The 19,853-nt window shown below is 42.7% G+C and overlaps 1 protein-coding gene across 2 annotated transcripts in view; it reads left to right on the top strand.

Annotated features, from left to right (window-relative positions):
* Window positions 1-6,692: 6,692 nt before the first annotated feature.
* Window positions 6,693-19,853, top strand: part of Ppm1d (protein phosphatase, Mg2+/Mn2+ dependent 1D) — a 38,992-nt gene continuing 25,831 nt past the window's right edge. Inside the window, exon 1 of one of the 2 annotated variants that reach the window (XM_085695607.2) lies at window positions 6,693-7,352. In XM_085695607.2, the coding sequence (XP_085551733.1) occupies window positions 6,902-7,352 (451 nt within the window). In that variant the 5' untranslated portion in view covers window positions 6,693-6,901. The remainder of the gene's footprint in view (window positions 7,353-19,853) is intronic. The other variant, XM_048446743.3, reaches the window with a different exon arrangement.

Below are 19,853 nucleotides of genomic sequence, written 5' to 3'. Positions count from 1 at the left end.
GAGAAATAGGCGGGACAGGCAAGCAGTGTGAATAAATAGGAGAACAGAGGATTGAACGAGAAGAGGAGACAAGATGGGGTTAGTCACCAGTCACGCAGCCAGACACGGAGAAAGAAGTAAAGAAAAGATATACAGAAATTGAAAAAGGTAAAAGTCTAGAGGCAAAAGGTAGATGGGTTAATTTAAGAAAAGTTGGCTGGAAAGAAGCCAAGCTAAGGGTAGGCATTTATAAGAAAGAATAAGAAAGACAATGTGTGTTTATTTGGGAGATGGGTGCCTCCCACAAAGAACAGAGAGTAAAGAGTAAAAAATATGCAAGTTTTCTATACGTATAACATGTAAAAAAAAAAAAAAGGAAAAGAAAAAAGAGTAATGGAAAGAAAAAAATATACAAGTGCGCCCAGGGGAAGGAAGGATAGAGAGATGTATAGGGAGGAGTAGGGTGGATCTTTTTTGGTTTGGGATGATTGGAGAGGTGTTCTCTTGCTGGGTCTCTGGCCAAAAACGAAGGTCAGCTGGTTGGCTTCTCTGATCTAGCAGAGAATCTAGGTTTTCACCCCAATATCTGACTACCACGTCTTTGTTGATAAATAGAATGATACTTAGTTAAAATCTACATTTTGTGGCGTGGTTGACCATAAATCCCACCAGACTATGGTCTGAGTGGCAGGGCTGCTGATTGCAGGGCCGCTGATTGCAGGGCCATGGGATGCTAACTGTAGTCAAAGCATCAGTAGCTTCAGGTGCAGCTGCTAAGCCGGCAGAAAAACACCACCTTGTGGTCTAGGAAGTAGATACTTGGACCAGGCCACGGAGTAAGAAAGTGAAGTACCGACGGGCATAGTGGCGTGTGTCCGCAGTCTTAGCATTTGGGAGGCTGAGGCAGGAAGATGTTTAAGGCCAGCCTGGACTAAATAATAAGGCCTTGGAGAACAGAAGGAGAGGAGAGAGAGAGAGAGTGTGTGTGAATGAGCACCTGAGCCATGGTGTGTATGTAGAGATCAGAGGACGGTGTTTTGGAATTGGTTCTCTTCTTCGGCCTTTAGGTATTAACCTCAAGACTCAGGTGTATCACTCCTTTATCTGCTGAGCCATCTCACCGGTGGGTAAGTCCTTTCTTAAGTTCACTCAAGTCTCACAAATTGGATGGAAGCAGAAGAAGAAGAAAATGTGTCTCAACACAGAAGAGGCAGTGGGTATTGTAAAGTGACCTGTTTCTATAGTAGCTCAGAAACCAAAACTGCCATGTCCACACCTTAAAGTAAATGTGGTGTTTAAAATTTTACGGAAGCTAGGTGTGGTAGCGTACACCTGCAGTCGCATAGGGAGGGGGACATCAGTTTGCTAGCTTCTATTCTGAAGGTGTGTTGCTAATTTTGTAGCAAAGTTTGAAGGGCACATTACTCGGGGCTTAAAGCTTTCTCTAACAAAGGTAGAGGCAGGAGAGATGACACAACAGTCAAGAGCATTTGAGAGCGTTTGCTACTCTGGTAGGAGACCCTAGTTTGGTTCCCAGCACCCATAACAGGAAGTTTACAACATTTTGGAAATTTAGCTCCAGGGATCTGCCTCACTTTTCTGAACTTGTCAGGTGCCTACATTCACATGTAAGCTATCATATATATATATATATATATACACATATATATACATATATGTATACACACATATAATATATACAAACACATACACATTTTTCTTATTTTTCTTTTGTTTGTTTGTTTATAAGACAGGGTTTCTGTGTCTAACAGTCCTGGCTGTCCTGAAACTCACTTTGTAAACCAGGCTGGCCTTGAACTTAGAAATCTGTCTGCCTTTGCCTCCTGAGTGCTGGGATTAAAGATGTGTACTGCCACGTCCAATATATATATATATATATATATATATATATATATTGTATGTATGTATTTAAATCTATTATTATGTATACAGTGTTCTGTCCGCATGTATGCCTGAACACCAGACAAGGGCATCAGATCTCATTACAGATGGTTGTGAGCTACCATGTGGGTGCTGGGAATTGAACTCAGGACCTCTGGAAGAGGAGCTAATGTTCTTAATATCTGAACTCTCTCTCCAGCCCCTCCAAAATTTTTCAAAAGTAAAAATAATCATGTTTTTAAGAAAAAGAAATATAGTAATTACTTTAAGAAAAAAAGTACGTCTTCCTATCTACTTTTTCTGGTTTTTTTGTTTGTTTTAAAGAAATCTTTTAATTATTTTTATTTCATGTTCATTCGTGTTTTTGCCTGCATGTATGTCTGTATGAGGGTGTCAAATTCCCTGGAACTGGAGTTACAGACAGTTGTAAGCTGCCATGTGGTGCTGGGAATTGAACCCAAGTCCTCTGGAATAACAACCAGTGCTCTTAACCATTGAACCATCTCCCAAGCCCGTTTTTTTCTTTTTGAGATGGTCTTAGATAACCTAAGCAAGCTCAGGATGACCTTGAGCTCCATGGGCTCCTCTTCCCACTGTTTGAGTTATTGGCACGTACCACCAACCTTCTAACAAAATATTCAAACAAAGCTTCTTTATTTCAGTGCTGGGACCTGAATTTAGAACCCAGCACGTGCTAGTTAAGTGTGCTGCCCCTGAGGGTCACATGTGGCCCATGCTGCCTGAGAAACCCCAATCCTCAGGGTTTCACCTGCCAGGTGCTGGGATTACAGGCCTGCACCCCTATACCTGGCACTAAGATGGGGGCCCTCACTGTGTTGACTGGGCCATTTTCAGACCTTGGGCTCCTCTGATCCCCTTATCTCAGCTGCCCAGTTAGAACATAGAACAGGAGCAAAGGAGAAACTTTTCACCAAGGAAAATCAATAAATTTAGCCAGGTCTGTAATTCTAGCCCTTTGAAGGATGATGCAGGAGGACTGCTGTGAGTTGAAGGCCAGCCTGAGCTATTTATTGAGTTCCATAATAGCCTATACTACAGTGAGGTGGTGACTCAGGCCTTTAATTCTAGCCCTGGGAGCAGGAGAGCACAGTTAAAAGATCTCTGTGAGTTAGAGGCCAGACTGGTCTACAGAGGAAGTTCCAGGACAGCGAGGGCTGCACAGAGAAACCCTGTCTTAAAGACACCATTAAAGAAAAGAAAAAAGAAAAAAAGAAAGAAAGAAAAAGCCCAAAACAAATAAGGCATAATGGATGAGCCTTTAATACCAGTCTTTGGGCAACAGAGGCAGGTAGATCTTTCTGAGTTTAAAGCTAGCCAGGTCTGGTTTACATAGCACCACCCAGGCCAGCCAGTACTGCATAGTGCACCCTGTTTCAGTGAAGAAAAACCTAGACAAACCATAATGATTTCAAGAGTAGGCCACCGAGACGGGGCGGGGGTGGGGGGTGGGGGAGGAGGCAGGATATGTGTGTAAGTCAAGCTATCTGAAGAGAGAAGGCATGACTATTCTTTCCAGATTCACTAACCCAGCGATCTGTGAGAACATGACAGATTGATCTTCCCTGGCTAATTAGGAATACACACAGTGAGACAGCAGTCCTCAGATTAGGTTGATGATTTTGTTAAACATTCAGTTGCAAACCGAGCAGGGTAAAGGCAGATAGATTGACAGATTAGCCTCTTGAGACACGTTTATCTCATTTATTTTGCCGTTGTTAATATTCAAGTGGCTCTAATATATATGACTTATAGACTTATGGGAAGAAACAATAGCAAACTGGTTAGTCATTTGGTTTTTTTTTTTTTTTTTTTTGACAGGGTTTCTCTCTTATGTTGGCCTGGCTGTCCTGAAACTCAATATGTAGAATATACTGGTCTTGAACTCATAGAGAGTCACTTCTACTTCCCAAGTGCTGGGATTAAAGTTGTTCAACACCACACTCAGCTCTGGTTAGATTTTTTAAAAGATCATTTATTTATTAATTATGTGGAGCTGTGGTGGAGTATGCCTTTAATCCCAACATTCGGGAGGCAGAGGTAGGCGGATCTCTGTTAGTTCGAGGCTAGGCTGTTCCAGGACAATCAGAGCTGTTGTACAGAAAAACCCTATCTCAAAAAACAAAACAAAACAAACAAACAAACAAAACAAAACAAAACCAGAAAACAAAACGACAATAAAAGCTGAGCAAGCCGGGGGAGCAAGCCAGTAAGCAGTGCAGTCTCTGAGTTCAGCCTTTCAGGTTCAGGCCTTGAGTTCCTGCCTGGCCCTTTCCTCCCCAGATTGGTTGCTGTCAATGTCTTATCAGAGCAACAGAGAGAGACGACTGGGACTGGGCCAGATAGTAAGCCATGAATAAAGGAAGAGCTGGGAGGGGCAAGCTGGAGTTGCAGTCAGTGATTCAGAGAGGAAGTGGGGTCTCTGGAGGTGATAAGAGGTGCAGGGGATTGGTAAGAATACTGTGATCACAGTGTCTGGGACAGGAAGTTGATTCAAACATTTCCAGATGAGGCTGAGATAAAGTGGAAATGGTTGGTAGTAGAAGCTGAAACACAGGGTGACTGGGGACAGGATGTGGAAGGAAAGCCGTAGAGGTGGACTTTAGTATCCTCTAAGCTAACAGATGGCCTGGAGGCTGTGGTCTGAGACTGGGAGGAAAACTGTTGAGAGCTTTGGTGGAATTGTCTTTGGTAGTCTCTTGGGGCCAGGGCAGACACACTAAGGTGGAAATTATAAGGAGGGAATGAGCCATTCCTCTTGCAGGTCTCGTGGGATGGAAGCTGCAAGGGTGTCTCTGTTGGTATCTCACTTAGGATTTTAAAACTCAGCTAGTTTTAAATGAAATGTGGCCTATCCATTTCTGTTTATTGTTATAATTATTATTAGGTTTTGAGACTGTTATGCTCACCTGTTAAGATGAGACCTGGCTGTGGTAATAGAGCACTTAGGAAGCAGAGGTAGGAGGATCTCAGTGAGTTTGCAGCCATCTTGGTCTGCAAACTGAGTTCCAAGACAGCCATGGCTGTTATACAGAGACAAAGTGTCTCACCCCTCCCCCCCAAAAGGGGGCCAGTTGGTGTTTGCACAAGCCTTTATTAACGCCCAGAAGAGGCAGGTGTGGATCTCTGTGAGCTGGAAGACAGCCTGGCCTACAGAGCCAGTTCTAGGGCAGCTGAGGCTACACAGAGAAACCCTGTCTCAAAACACCACCAAAAAAAAAAAAAAAAAAAGTTAAGGTAAAGTTATTTCAGATTGCTGCTTCAGGGAACTGGAAAGATGGCTCATCAGTTAAGAACATCTCTACTGCTTTTAGCAAAGGACTGGAGTTTGGTTTGGAACACCAACACAGGTGGCTCACAACCACCTTTAACTGGCCTTCGCATTCACATGCACATAGCGATACACATATAATAAAAATGAAATAAATCTTTAAAAAGAATTGTTTTGGAGCCGGGCCGTGGTGGCACACGCCTTTAATCCCAGCACTTGGGAGGCAGAGGCAGATCAATCTCTGAGTTTGAGGCCGGCATGATCAACAAGAGCTAGTTCCTGGTCAGCTAGGGCTACACAGAGAAACCCTGTTTCAAAAAACAAAAACAAAACAGAACAAATCAAAACAAAACACACACACAAAAAGAAAAAGAGATTGTTTTAGTAGGTATAGGGATTGTTGCAAGGAAGGACATTGTAAAGATTTTTTTCTTCGTGTCTGCATTTCTTATTCAGCTTTGTATAAATTTCCACTACTTCTTTGTTACTACTCAATGTGAAATCTCAAAGGCACTACACAGAAAAGTGCATATAGGAACTAGTGAACTTTAAATCGATCCTTAAAAAAAAAAAAAAAAGACGACACTGAGAAAATACAAAAATGCTCATTCGGGGGCTTAATTCCGTGGAAATAAAGTGCAAGCATTTTGTTGCCCGGACTGCGCACTACCGGGCGAACCGTGTCCTTAGGGCATGGAGACTATTTGACGTAGGCTCCTTTTTCCAAATGTTAAGTTACATAGCACAGTAGTAGTTGTATTCAGGACTAGTCCGAAAAAGTATTAACAAGACTGAAAAGTGGAAAAATACGCAAAAAGAATTTTTAAAAAGTGCTGAAAAGAATCGTTAGGAATTAAATTCGCCGCTAGGTCTCTGACACAATCGTACAGTGGAAAACCGTACTGCGCAACTGGCAATGGAAAATTCCAAGTTTTCTTAATTAACCGGGGCAGCCCTCCTTAACTCCCAGTCGGACACGTCCCACCCAAGCCAGTACACGCGTACTACCCTCGTCCAGCGCGCCGATCAACGGTCTTTGAAGGGCATTTTCGCGCCATTTCGCTCGAAGGAGTAGAAGGGTAAGTCCACCCTAGTTCTCAGCAGATTTTCCACAATCGCGGGAGGCCGGAGCCTGCAAAGCTCGCTCTGGGAGGACCAAAAGGGGTAAAAGCCAGAAGTCTCACCCACAGGATCGAAGTGAGGGGAAAAAAGGTGACAGGTTAAGGCGCCTGCGGCTTAGAAACTGCGGAAACGCCCCCAGGGCGCAGAAGCTCCAGGTTAGGGGGGGGAAAACAGACCCGACCGATCCACTGAGCGCGGGCTAGCGCAGGCGGGCGGAGCGACAGCAGCAGTTGCAAAGAGACGCGGGGGTGGGCAGGAGGGCGGGGGCGAGCTCGCTCCCCTCGACTCCTGATTGGTCCGTTCCAGCGAACTGTGTGACGTCACAAGGGTTTAGAGAACGCCTGATTTGTGCGGTGGGCGCGGGCGGGCAGGGAGCGAGCGCAGTGCGCAGGCGCAGCTGCTCGGCTCCTTTCGCCGGCGACTCGACCGGCCCAGCTCTCGCGGACAAGTCCCGACATCGCGCGCCCCCCCCCCACCTCGGGGACCGCCCCCTCCTCGCTCTCCGCGTCGTCGAAGATAAACAATAGTTGGCCGGCGAGTGGCGAGTGTGTCTCCCGCCTCAGAATTCGGCGGACTGCGTGGGAACGGCGGGATCCCGGGCAGCCGGCCATGGCGGGGCTGTACTCGCTGGGAGTGAGCGTCTTCTCTGACCAGGGCGGGAGGAAGTACATGGAGGACGTAACTCAGATTGTGGTGGAGCCCGAGCCACCAGCGGAGGACAAGCCGGCGCCGGTTTCGCGGCGGGCGCTCGGGCAGCCGGCGAGCCCCGCTCTTGCCGGCATCGGGCCATCGGGAAAAGGCCCGGCGGCGGCCCGCGACCCTGCCCTGGACGCCTCGGCCTCGTCACCCGCTGGCCGCTGCTGTCGCCGCCGCTCCTCGGTGGCCTTCTTCGCCGTGTGTGACGGGCACGGCGGGCGGGAGGCGGCACAGTTTGCCCGGGAGCACTTGTGGGGTTTTATCAAGAAGCAGAAGGGCTTCACCTCGTCCGAGCCCGCTAAGGTGTGCACTGCCATTCGCAAAGGCTTCCTCGCCTGTCACCTCGCCATGTGGAAGAAACTAGGTAAGTTCCCGGGTTTGTGTGGCGCCCGCCTCATTTTTCTTTTCTTCTCTTTTGCGGGGCTTTTTATAGCATCAGTACCGCGTGGGCCTCCCCCGGTACTAAGAACGCTATCCATCAAGTGACGCCGTCCACTAAGGGATGCGAGTGAAAACTGTCAGGGTTGGAGTTCGGGGAACACCGACTGGCCTCGGAAAAGCCAGGATGGCTTGTTTCCCAGCAACCGCTCTTTGCTTTATCTCCTCCCTCCCACGATCGGGCAACAGTCTCCTTCGCCCTTCGCTAATTCACTTTGGTAGCAGCAAGCTCAGAAGTATTTGAAAGCCAGCGCCAGCTTCTAACCAAAATATAAATTTGAGAACCGTTTCTGCATGAGCCAGGTGAAGGAAGCCGGAGGTGGCAAGAACTGGAGCGTTCCCTTAGCATCTGTCATAATTTTGTTCTTGATGGGCTTGTCCCTCTTGGTTGCCTCCTACCGGTGGTGTCACTTCTTCATATTGACCCGGATGGCGCCGTGTAAGCCAATTTAGAAGGGCTGAGGTGTAACATAAGTAACTTACTTTTGGAAGCAGTTTTGTTGTGATCGAGTTTTAGGGTCGTCCCTTGAATTGCTTATGAATAAGGCGTGCAGCGTGTTAAACATTAAATTGGCCACAATATGTGTTAACTTCTGGTGTGTGTGTGTGTGTGTGTGTGTGTGTGTGTGAGAGAGAGAGAGAGAGAGAGAGAGAGATATGATAGCTAATTGCATCCAAACAATTTTCAAAAGTTCATAGTAAAAAGCACTCATATAAATTCCCATCGAAGTAACTTTTGGTAACAGATACCTTAAGTCCTAAAAGCTCGGTGTAATTGTAGTTTCAACCAAATTTTGAATGTTTGTAAGTCAGACAACACGTACGTATGCACCGTAAATGACACAGGATCGTGGTTATTTATTGCTGTGGATATGGCGCATATCTTTGTTACAAAAGAATTAACGTTCCTGCCATTAAAAACCCTTTGTTTATAGTGGTGTAAGCAAATCCGCTCTATTTTCGTTAAGGAAACAGAGACATAGAGAAAGCTGTTACAGATTTGTAAAATACACAGTATTTTTAGAAAGGCATTGTCACAGAGTGTAGACTAGATCGTTTCAAAGTCTGTTTTCCATCTGTTGGGCTTTTTGCCAAGTATTTGATTGACTCAAAGATCAGCCACTAAGCTTTTTTGGGAGGTGGTTCCCAGCCAATCCCTGGGGGCCCCTTTGATGGATTTATTTTGTTTTCTGTGGGGGCAGAGTAGAGCTGAAAGCACTGTAGTTTATTCTAGAAATACATTATATTATTGGCTGGAGAGGATACAAAAGTGGATAGCGAGACAGACACCATGAAGAGTAGACACAAAGAATTATTATAGAGTCCATTTATTTCGCAGTACACTTGGGGCACATGAATTTGCCATATGCTTTAACTTTAAAAATCAAAAGCTTTTAATATTTGAACTTTAGCCAGGTGTGGTGGTGCATGCCTTTAGTCCTAGTTCTTGAATGGCAGAGGTATACTGTTTTCATTTAGTTTGAGGCCAGCCTGGTCTACTCTACATAGTTTCAGGACAGCCGTGTAGAGAGACCCTCTCTTTAAAAAAAAAAAAAAAAAAAAAAAAGAAAGAAAGAAAAGAAAAAAAAGATTCCTATTGGAGTGTGGTGGCTGACGATGGTCATCCCAGCACCTGGGTGGCAGATCAGGGCAGATCAGCGTAAGCTCAGGACCAGGACAACAAAGTAGATTAGCTCAAAGAAAAAAAAATGGAAAAGTTTGAGCTCTAAATTTGGCTTTATTTTAATCGTTCTGTGTGCTGGTGTTGAATTGAACGTAAAACACTGAGCGCAAGCTCTGTCCTTTGTGATCCCTGAGTGTCGTTTTACTAAAGCAGAGGCCATGCTGATAATTGTGAATGCGTGCTTTTGTATGCACATACTTCAAAACATTTCATATATTAAAATTATGTGTATGTGTGTGGATGTATGTGTGGATGCCTGAAAAAAAAATCCAAGATGTCAGCTCTCGTTGGAGCTAAGGTTACAGGTGGTTATGAGATGCCTGAGGTGGGTTCTGGGAACTGAACTCAGGAATGTGGGCCCTGAAATAACAGTAACTGCTCTTCCCCTGTTTGCCAGCTCTCCAGCTCTGCATCCACATACTCTTTTTGAAATCATATTTTTATTTTTATCGAATGAAACCTTGAAGGAACTCTTTTAAACTTAAATTTAAAAAAGAATATTAAAAAGTATTTTGAGTAGATTAGAACCTTGACATTAGAAATACAAGTTAATGCCCTGTGGTGTGGCACATCCCTTTAACCTCTGCTCTCTGGAGGCAGAGCATGTGAATCTCTTGAGTTCGAGGCCAGCCTCATTTACAAAGTGAGTCCTGTGGCAGCCAAAGCTGTTACACAGAGAAGCCCTGTCTCAAAAAACAAAACAACAACAAAAAAGCATTGTTTTATGTTTTTGCAAATCTCTTTTAATGTCTGTCTTAGTACCTCAGTTTTCATGTGTTCTGCACTCAGTATTCTGTGCTATTGGTTGATGTAGTAGTGGATTATTGAATAGTCTGTGTCAAGTGGTTGTGTTTTAAGATTAGCTGAATTGTGATCTGAAATCTCACTAATGAAAATTTTATAGTCTCACGTTGAGATCCTTACTCCATGAATTTGAATGAGGGTGTGTGTGTGCACATGGGAGGGTTTGGAGGAAGGAATGGGAAGGCTGAAGAGGATGTAATTATACTGTGATCTAAAAAAAATAAAAATAAAAACGTTACTGAAAGAATGACCTCCCCTCCCAGCGTCTGCCTCTCTTCTATAGCTGCTCAGTGTGGAGTGACCCCTGGAGGTCTACTCTATTCCCCTCGTCAGACTTGGTAACTTGCATTTGGTAGGCAAGTCTGCTACTGGGTTCTCAGCCTCAGCTTCCTCTCTCCGGGCTTTGAATCAGCCTTGTGCACATGTGTGAGTTTTGACATGGTGTATCATTCATTTGGAAAATATGGCACAGTGAATTAATATCTTCTGAATATTGATGAATTTCATCTTTTAATAAAAAATAAGTTGGCTATTCTCATTGATGCTACCAGAAAAGATTTTATTGTGAAGATGTCCACTCTGCTGGATATGCATGTTCCCAAACTGAGTCTTCCAAATAACAATTAGAAGTTTATCATTCACTAACCTGCTCTTGAAAGGAAACTCACTTTGTTTTGAAGACAATATATACCAAGTGATTGAGCTTTCTGTTTTCTGATAGGATCTTACCTGTCACACAACCCTGGGGCCTTGGTTGTCCTTTCTTAGTCTTTGGAGTGCTGGGACTTGAGACACGAACCACAAACCACCTATTTTAGCCTATTCAACTTTCCTTTTTTCTCCTGAGCCATGGTTTATGCTACCACATAAGGCTATGGTATGTAGCCCAGGCTGCCTTTAAAGCGCATGTATGGGTAGGACAACCTTTGGTGTCATTTCCTCAGGTGTACTTACTGTCATCTTTTTTTTTTTTTTTTTTTTTTTTTTTTTTTTTTTTTTAAAGACTGGGTTTCTTACTGAGGTAGCACTCATCAAGTAGGCTAAACTAACTGACTAGTGACCCTAGGTATCTTTTTCTGTCTCCCTAGGGCTGGGATCACAAGGTCTTAGCACACCTGGCTTTTTATGTGGGTTCTGCAAACACTTTACCAACTGTGCTGTTTTTCCCTTGGTTGTGAAATTTTAATTCTGTTACTTCAGGCTCTTGAGAGCTAGGTTTAGAGGTATGCCTTATCAAGCCTTCCCCCAACCCAACTATGATGAATGCAGTGACAGCTAGCTCACTTGGAGGCGTCTGTCGTGACCACTGCCAAGGCACTCAGAGTTTTAGCAAGTATTGCTTTTGCATCACCCAGTGCATGAGTAACCACAACTCAAAGGACAAATGAACTCTTCGAATGATTGAGGGATTGCTCTAAAGATCCCATGAACCAGGGAATGACCAGCATGTCCGAATGTCTGCCTCTTGCTTGATCTTGAGGTTTTTGTCTGCAAAGTTACTCGCAACTAAGACTTGTAGGGTTGCCCATATAGCACATGAAGTAAAGTAGCTGCTCAGCAGTCAGTTGAAGTTAGCTGAATTTCTGTCCAGTAACAAGATGAAATAAAGGGGAACACTCCTCCATTGCTGGAGAGAGTGCAACCTTGTACAGCTTCTTTGGAAATTAGTTTGGTGGTTTCTCAGAAAATTAGGAAGCAATCTACCTCAAGACCTGGCTTTACTACTTTTGGGTATATATCCAAAGGATGCTCAATTATACCACAAGGACATGTGCTTAACTATGTTCATAGCAGCGTTATTTGTAATAGTCAGAACCTGGAAACAACCTAGATGCCCCTCAGCCGAAGAATGGATAAAGAAAATGTGATACATTTACACAATGGAGTACTACGTAGTGGTAGAAAATAATGACATCTTGAAATTCGCAGCAAATGGATGGATCTGAAAAAACCATATTGAGTGAGGTAACCCAGACCCAGAAAGACAAATATAATATGTACTCACTCATAAGTGACTTTTAGACATAAAACAAAGGAAAACCAACCTACAGTACACAACCCCAGAGAACCTAGACAACAGAGGACCCTAAGAGAAATATATATGAAACTACATGGGAAGGATAAAAAGACAAGATCTCCTGAGTAAATTGGGAGCATGGGGGCAATGGGGGAGGGTTTCTAAATTTGAACTTTGCCCGTAAGTGTGAATAGTACCTACTCTTTTTTCTCCCTTTCTCCTCTCCTTTCTTTGGCGTGGACACATATTTTTTATTTGTAAATTTCTGTATTTTAAGGAGATTATGTTTATATGTTCAATGTTAAAAAGATAGAAATGGTTAGCAAACTGTTTACAGATTACTATGGGGACTCTCAATCTGCAGTAGTCTAGTCTACCCACCTGCCTACCTGTGAATGAATGGTCCTTTAGACCTTCTAAGACACTGTGTTTGGGTTTGTGGTTTTCAAATTTCCATCCTTTTTTTTTTAACTAAAATAAAATTAGAACTAAAATAGTCTGCCTGTAAACAATGAAATAAATTGACTTTATATTTTTAAATAAATACTTTGATCAACTTGTTACTTTAATTATTATGTATGGGGTGTGGGTGTAGGTCAGAAGATAGACAATTTGTAGGAACAGATTTTTGTTTCACTGTATGAGTCCCGAAGATAAAGTTTAGGTTGCCAGGGTTGGAAGAAAGCCACCTTTACCTGTGTAACAGGCTCATCCTGCTGGGAAGTAAAGTCCAGGAGGTGTTAGAAGCAGTCTCCTAGGCTGTTCAGGACCTGTCTTGGCCTCCACATGCATATATACGTCTATTTATATGCCTGTGCACTGCCCGTGTGTGTGTATATATGCACTTAGACATATAAAACTGTGTATTGGGACAGCGAGATGACTCTAAATAGAGTCATTTGCTGCAAAACTCAGTTACCTGAGTTTGATCCCTAGAAACACATTTGGTGGAATGAGAGAACTCTCTTCAGTTGTCTGTCTTCTGATCTCCTTTATGTTATGGTTTGCATCTCCTTCTGCCCACAAAATAAATAAATATAAAAACTAAAACTGATCAGTGAAAATTTATGGAACAGACTTATGTTAACCTCCTAGGAATGCTGTATCAAATAACCAATGACTGGCTGGCTTGAAACAGTAGAAACTTATGGCTTCATGGCTTTGGATACCAAAAGTTGGAAATCAAAGAGTCACCAGAGTAGGTTCCTTCTGGAGAATCTATTCTATGCCCACTTCTGGTGGCTGCCGGCTGTCCTTGCCTTTGACTTGAAAGTGGACGCATCTCTGTATCTCAGCCTCTAATTTTGTATTTTCCTTCTCTGCATTGTCACCCCTTCTCTCTTCTAAGGGCACTGGTCTTTGAATTAGTGCTCAATCTAATCCAGGATGATCTCTTCTTAGGATTCTTAACCTGCTTACATTTGCAAAGACCCCTTTCCAAAGACTGCCAAATTTACAGGGAGATAACGAACACTAAAAACATATTTTCATCATCTCATATACCTTCTCTCCAAAATACTTAAGTCTAAAGGAAAAAGATTACAATGGAAAACATCTCTTAAATTATCAAACACAGCAGTAGTTTAATTTTTTTTTTCAAGACAGGGTTTCTCTGTGTAACAGGCCTAACTGTCCTGGAACTAGTTCTTGTAGACCAGGCTGGCCTCAAACTCACAGAGGTCCACCTGCTTCGGCCTCCTGAGTGCTGAGATTAAAGGCATGCACCACTACCTCCCATCTTAAATTTTTTTAATGGATTAATTTTTTTAGATAGGGTCTTGGTGTAGAAGGTCCTTTTGTCTGTGTGTTGCTTTCATTGGTTAATAAAAAAAAACTGCTTTGGCTTGTTGATAGGGCAGAACTTAGGTAGGCAGGGAAGATGGAACTAAATTCTGGGAGAAAGGAGGCAGAGTCAGAGAGATGCCATGGATCCATCTGCCATAGTCAGATGCAGAATCTTACCATTAAGCCATTGCCGGCCGCATGATTAATAAAATCACACATTAATAAAAATGGGTTAAATTAAGATGCAAAAATTAGCTACATGTAAAAAACTAGAGCTAAGCAATGATTTAATTAGTACAGTTTTTGTGTGGTTATTTCAGGGCTAAGCTGGGCGGCCAGGACAAACAAGCGGGCCCTCCTCCAACAGGGTCTCTCAGTATGTGGGTGGGTGTAGTGGTGCATGCCTGTAATCTCAGCACTAGGGTCACTGTAGGTTTGAGCCAGCTTGGGGTACAGTGTGATAGCCTGTCTCAAAATGAAGTGAAGTAATTAATTACCCAGTCTTAAGTATTTTGTTATGGCAACAGAAACCAGTTTTACCATTGATGGGTTGTGGTGGCACAAGTCTTTAATCTCAGCACTTGGGAGGCAGAGGCAGAGGCAGGCAGATCTCAGAGTTTGAGGCCAGTCTAGTCTACTGAGTGAGTTTGAGGACAGCCAGGGCTGTTACACAGAGAAACCCTGTCTCCCAAATAAATAAATAAATAAATAAATAAATAAAAATAAAAAATAAAAAAAATTTGATGATTAAGAATGAGAATTCTGTTTGTAGGAATTAGGTACTGTAAGTATTTACTTCCTCTTATGGTGCAGGAGAATTGTCTGTATTCTATCAATCATGATTTAAATAAACGCTGATTGGCCGGGCAGGAGGTCTAAGGGGGGGGGAACGACACGACCAGACAGGAAGTGGAGATGATGCAAGGAGAGCAGGAGAATTCTGGGGAGGAGGAAGCTGATTCCTCCCACTCCTGCCCAGATCACCGAAGCAGCAGGATGTGAGCTGCCCCACTGAAAAAGGTACTGAGCCACATGGCTAACATAGATCAGAAAAATGGGTTAATCAAGATGTGAGAGTTAGCCAGTAAGAAGCCTGACCTAACGGACCAATCAGCTTTATAACTTACAGAGATTTCAGTGTGATTTTACTTTGGAATCAAACAGCTGGGGGGCCGGGCAGGACAGAAACACAAACAAGCAGGCCAGGCCTACTCATGTTACACTCTTAGTTCAAGAAAATAAGTGGACCTTTTTCCAGATCAGAAAGGAATATACAAAACTGAAGAAACAGATCTCAGAAAGGTCAAAAGCCTGGGGAGTTGCCCAGATTCTAGGCCAGTTTTGTTAAAGTCCTTTTGATGTAATATGTAATAGGCTATACTTAATTCAATAAAGAACATGAATCAAAAGTTGCAGCTTCATTTCATTTTTTAATCATTTGATTTACAATTGTGTCATTTCATTTTCTAAGGGTGCTCAAACTTTTTTTTTATTTTTTATTTTTTTTGGGTTACCCCCTAAAAAAGACAAGCATTTGGGCTGTTCTGGAACTCACTGTGTATCTCAGGCTACCCTCAAGCTCACACAAAAATCTTTCTGCTTCAGATTCCCAGGTGCTGGGGTTACAGACTTGGGCTGCCATGCTTGACTATCTCAGGTTATTGTACAAATAAACTTTATATATGAATATATATGATTGTCAGCTCTACTCCATTTGTGTTTTACTATCTGTACTGGTTTCTGATTTTTAGAGACTTGTGATAATTGCTTTCAGTGTGTTATTGTCATCATGTCCCAAAGGCCTATGTATGGTCTGTTCTCCCCATAATAGGCTTCCTAATGTGGCAAGAGCTAGGAGGATATTCTAGACTTGTTTTGAATCTGAGCTTCTCTTATTTGTGCTGTGACCTTGCATAAGACTATTGTGCCAGTGTTTCCTTATCTTTAAGGTGGAACTTATGACAGTCCTGTTCACCTCCTAAAAATTAAAATGAGTATATTGTTAGTTGGTATATAATACATACCCTATGTTTCAAATTTGGGACAAAGTACACATACTGTTTTTGCTTATTTGTAATTTTTTAAAAATCTTTCCATTTCCTTCCTCTGTTTCATCCATCTTATGTTGCACAGACTCTTTGAACCTCTGATTATCCTGTCTCCACCCACTAAGAGCTGGGATGACAAGCATATGCCACCAATCCAAGCTTAAAAACTTTATTAATTTTTTTTTTTTGGAAGACTGAGTCTTAGCTGAGCAAGGTGATTTGGTAATAAAATCCCACCTTTCCAGACACTGAGACGGTAGGATTGTTAGGAGTTCATGGCCAGTCTGAGCTGTATAGTCAACCAGTGCTATATATAATGAAATCTTATCTCAAAACCCTAAAAACATGAGACTAGAAAGATGGTTCAGCAGTTAAGAGCTCTGGCGGCTCTTGCAGAGGACCCGGGTGTGGCTCACAACAGCTTGTAACTCCAGTTCCAGGGCATCCAGTGCTCTCTTCTGGTTGGCTCAGGTACCAACACACACGGTTCACAAACATGCAGGCAGGTATTCTCACATACACATAAAATTTTAAAAAAATTAGAAAACAAAAAAGGAGACTAGAGGTTGCTCAGTTGCCTAGGATGCACAAGACCTTGGTTTCACTCTCTAGCACCACCAAAACAAAATTTAAAAAAATAAGTAAAAGGAGAGCCATTGAGTCTTATCTGATATAGGGTAAGGTTGATATCCCAGTTCCTAGGGAGGTTGAGGCAAGATTGATGGTTGCTCCCAGTCTGGATAATAACGAAACAACAGCAACAACAGTAGTGACAAAGTGGCCTGTTGTGATGTGCAAACTGAAGGGCAGTGTTCTTCGGAGGAGCACACACTTGATCAGCACAGCATAGCACAGCCTTGAACTCACGGACTTCAGTGATTCTCCTGCCTTCGCCACTCAGTAGGTGTGAAGCTAGAAATGTTATGTGTTTATCCTGGGTCTGGTGCAGTAGTGCATAACCTATAATTCTATTGTATATGGGAGGATGAGGCAGAGGAATTGTGGTTCCCCTGTCCTGGAAAACACAGTGAGATACCCCACCTTAAAAACAACAAAACTGCTACAAAACTCCACTAAAAAACAAGTTTATAGGCTTATTTGGGAAACAGGTAATATAAAAGAATATAAAAGAAAGTGTTGGAATGCTTAAATTTGAATTATTAAATGCTATAAATAGATTAGTAGTTTAAAGTCAGAACTACAACTGAGACAAATTGTAACATGATAAAGGTGGCATTTCAAGTGAATTTCATTACTTTTAGCACACTGTAGAGTACCTATTTGTACAGTTTTCTTTTGACTAAAATCGTGGGGTACTTTTTCATTCATCTGTGTATTTATTTTGTATATGTGTGTGAATCCATGTGAAGTTCAGAGGGCAATTTGTGGGAGTTGGTTTTCTCTTCCACATGGATTCCAGGGATTTGGGGCAAGGTGCCTTTGCTCACTGAGCTTCTTTGATAATTTTTTCCTCCCTCCCTCCCTCCCTCCTTCCCTCTCTCCTTCCCTCCCTCATTTTTGGAGACATGATCTCTCTAACTAGCCCTACTGTCCTGGTAGTCTCTATGTAGACCAGAAACACACCTGTCTGTGTCTTCTAGATGAAAGGCACACACCACCATACCTGACTGTAATTTTTTTTTAAATTTTTTTATGATTTATTTATCTTTTAATTTTTTTTTTATGTGCATTGGTGTGAAGGTGTCAGATCCCCTGGAACTGTATTTTCAGACAGTTGTGAGCTGCCATGTGGGTGCTGGGGATTGAATCCGGTTCCTCTGGAAGAGCAGTCAGTGCTCTTAACCTCTGAGCCATTTCTCCAGCCCCCTGACTGTACATTTTATTTTTTAAATTGGCCTGGGATGCCGTGGAATTCTTTGTGTTGCTGAGGATGACTTTGAACTCTTGGTCCTCTCTCCTCTGCCTCCTCAGTGCTGATATTACAGGTGGATACCATCATGTCAGCTTCAGAAATGTGATTTAAATAATATTGTGGTTTCAAATGTTCTCTTATTTGCCTTCCACACCAATACCATTTTATTTTAGGTGAGTTTTGTACATGACTCAGTTACTTAAATGTCTTTATTAAATTTTTGTTTTTCTGATCTTGTCTTTTGTTTGCTTGCTTGCTTGCTTTATTTGTGTGTGTATGTATGTATGTATGTATGTATGTATTCATTCATTCCTTTTTTCTGGGCAGGGTTTCTCTGTGTAACAGTCACATCTGTCCTGGAACTCACTTGGTCAACCAGACCTGCCTTGAATTCACAGAAATTTACCTGCCTCTGCCTTCCAAGTGCTGGGTTAAAAGCGTGCGCCACCACCACCCTGCAGCTTGGTATATTTTGAGACATAGGGTCTTACTGTGAATCCCTGGCTAGCTTAGAACATGATCTGTAGACTATGCTGATCTTGAACTCAACTGTGCTGCCTCTTCCTTTAGTGTTGGGGCTACATGTGTGCCACTAAGTGTTGTCTGGATGTCAGTAGTGAATAAATAAATATATTGTCCAGTTAGGAAGAGAACATTGCTTGCATTGTATATGTGCTTGTATGTCTTCTGTGTTTGTGTGTGCTGCTGGGCATTGAATATAGAAGTTAGTTTATGTTAGCCGGGCGGTGGTGGCACACGCCTTTAATCCCAGCACTCGGGAGGCAGAGGCAGGTGGATCTCTGTGAGTTCGAGGCCAGCCTGGTCTACAAGAGCTAGTTCCAGGACAGGCTCCAAAGCTACAGAGAAACCCTGTGTAGAAAAACCAACCAACCAACCAACCAACCAAACAAAAAAGAAGTTAGTGCATGTTAAGTAAGCTCTCCTTTTTACTTTCTTGAGGATGGTCTCATGAAGTTGTCCAAGCTTGCCTTGAAGTGAACTGCATCTGTTGCACAAGCAAGCCTTGAACTGTTGATCTTTCTGCTCCAGCCTCCCGAGTAGTTGGGATTAGTTTTCTGCCACTGAGGCTTCATTTCTATCTACTTCCAAAGAGTAGCCATCACTTCAATCTTAGTTCTGTGCTGCTTGTTTATTTTTCTTAGTAGTTTCACCAAGTCTGTTGAATGCAATATATTTGCGGAAATTCACATATATACCTTCTTTTACCTCCTGCTTTTATGAGATTCTTATGCATTGCGTATAGTCAGGAGGGCGTTAGGGTTGGTGTTCATTTTTAGCCTTCATAAACAGTGTTGCTAAGCCATTTGTTTCTGTTTGTATTTCTGCAGTAACGTGGTGTATTCCTAGGGGTGGTTGGAGAGTATGCCTTTCTTCACCTCCCGCACATGATGCCCACATGTTCCTGCAGTGTGCCTGTTTGCCTTCACACTCGGCAGCAGTTGACAGGGGTCTGTGCTGCTCAGCCTGTCCAACCGTTACCTTTGCTAATCTCTATTTTAAGCAGTTTGGTACTTATGCAGAGGTATCTTGTGGTTTTTAATTATTGTTTACTAGATGACTGAAAAAAATTAAATACCTTTGCATGTTTTTTGTCTGAGTTTTCTCTGGTTCAAGGCCTATTTAGGCATAGTGTACTTTTTTCCTTTAGGTGGCCTGTCTGACTGGCTTGAGTTTAGGAACATTTTATATTGCTTTTTCCATTCTGTGAAGTATCTTTTCATTCTGTTCCTGGTAACTACTAAGTAAACTACCTAGTAGTTTACCGTCCTTGTGGGTACACAGGAGGCCAGAAGGGTATTGGAGTCCTTAGGGCTGGAGTTAAAGTGTGGGTGCTGGGATCCAGTTCTAGTCCTCATGATTGAGCAGCAAGTGCTCTTTGCTGCTGAACCATCGCTCCAGCCTTGGTTTATCACCTGTTGACTCTTGAATTTTTCAGGATGCAATAAAGAAGGAAACCAATTTATTCTTTTTCTTTCTAGCTGTTCTTTCTTAAATGAGTACTCTACAACCATTCTTTGTGTAGTTATGTTTGCCCAGACTTACAGGCATCCCTCATATTTGCTTGTGACCTTTTTCTGTGCTTCATGTCTGCTATGGGGTTATTTTTATATTCTGTCCTTTTAGTTGAGTTTTGGTGGGCAGAATATGTAAGTGAGTGATTCAGTCTACCACCATGAATTTGCAGTTATGACTTA

The sequence above is a fragment of the Myodes glareolus genome, chromosome 9, assembly GCF_982192425.1.
Source record: "Myodes glareolus chromosome 9, mMyoGla1.1, whole genome shotgun sequence".
In the NCBI taxonomy this organism is placed as follows: Eukaryota; Metazoa; Chordata; class Mammalia; order Rodentia; family Cricetidae; genus Myodes; species Myodes glareolus.
This window is presented reverse-complemented; position numbering and strand designations above follow the sequence as displayed.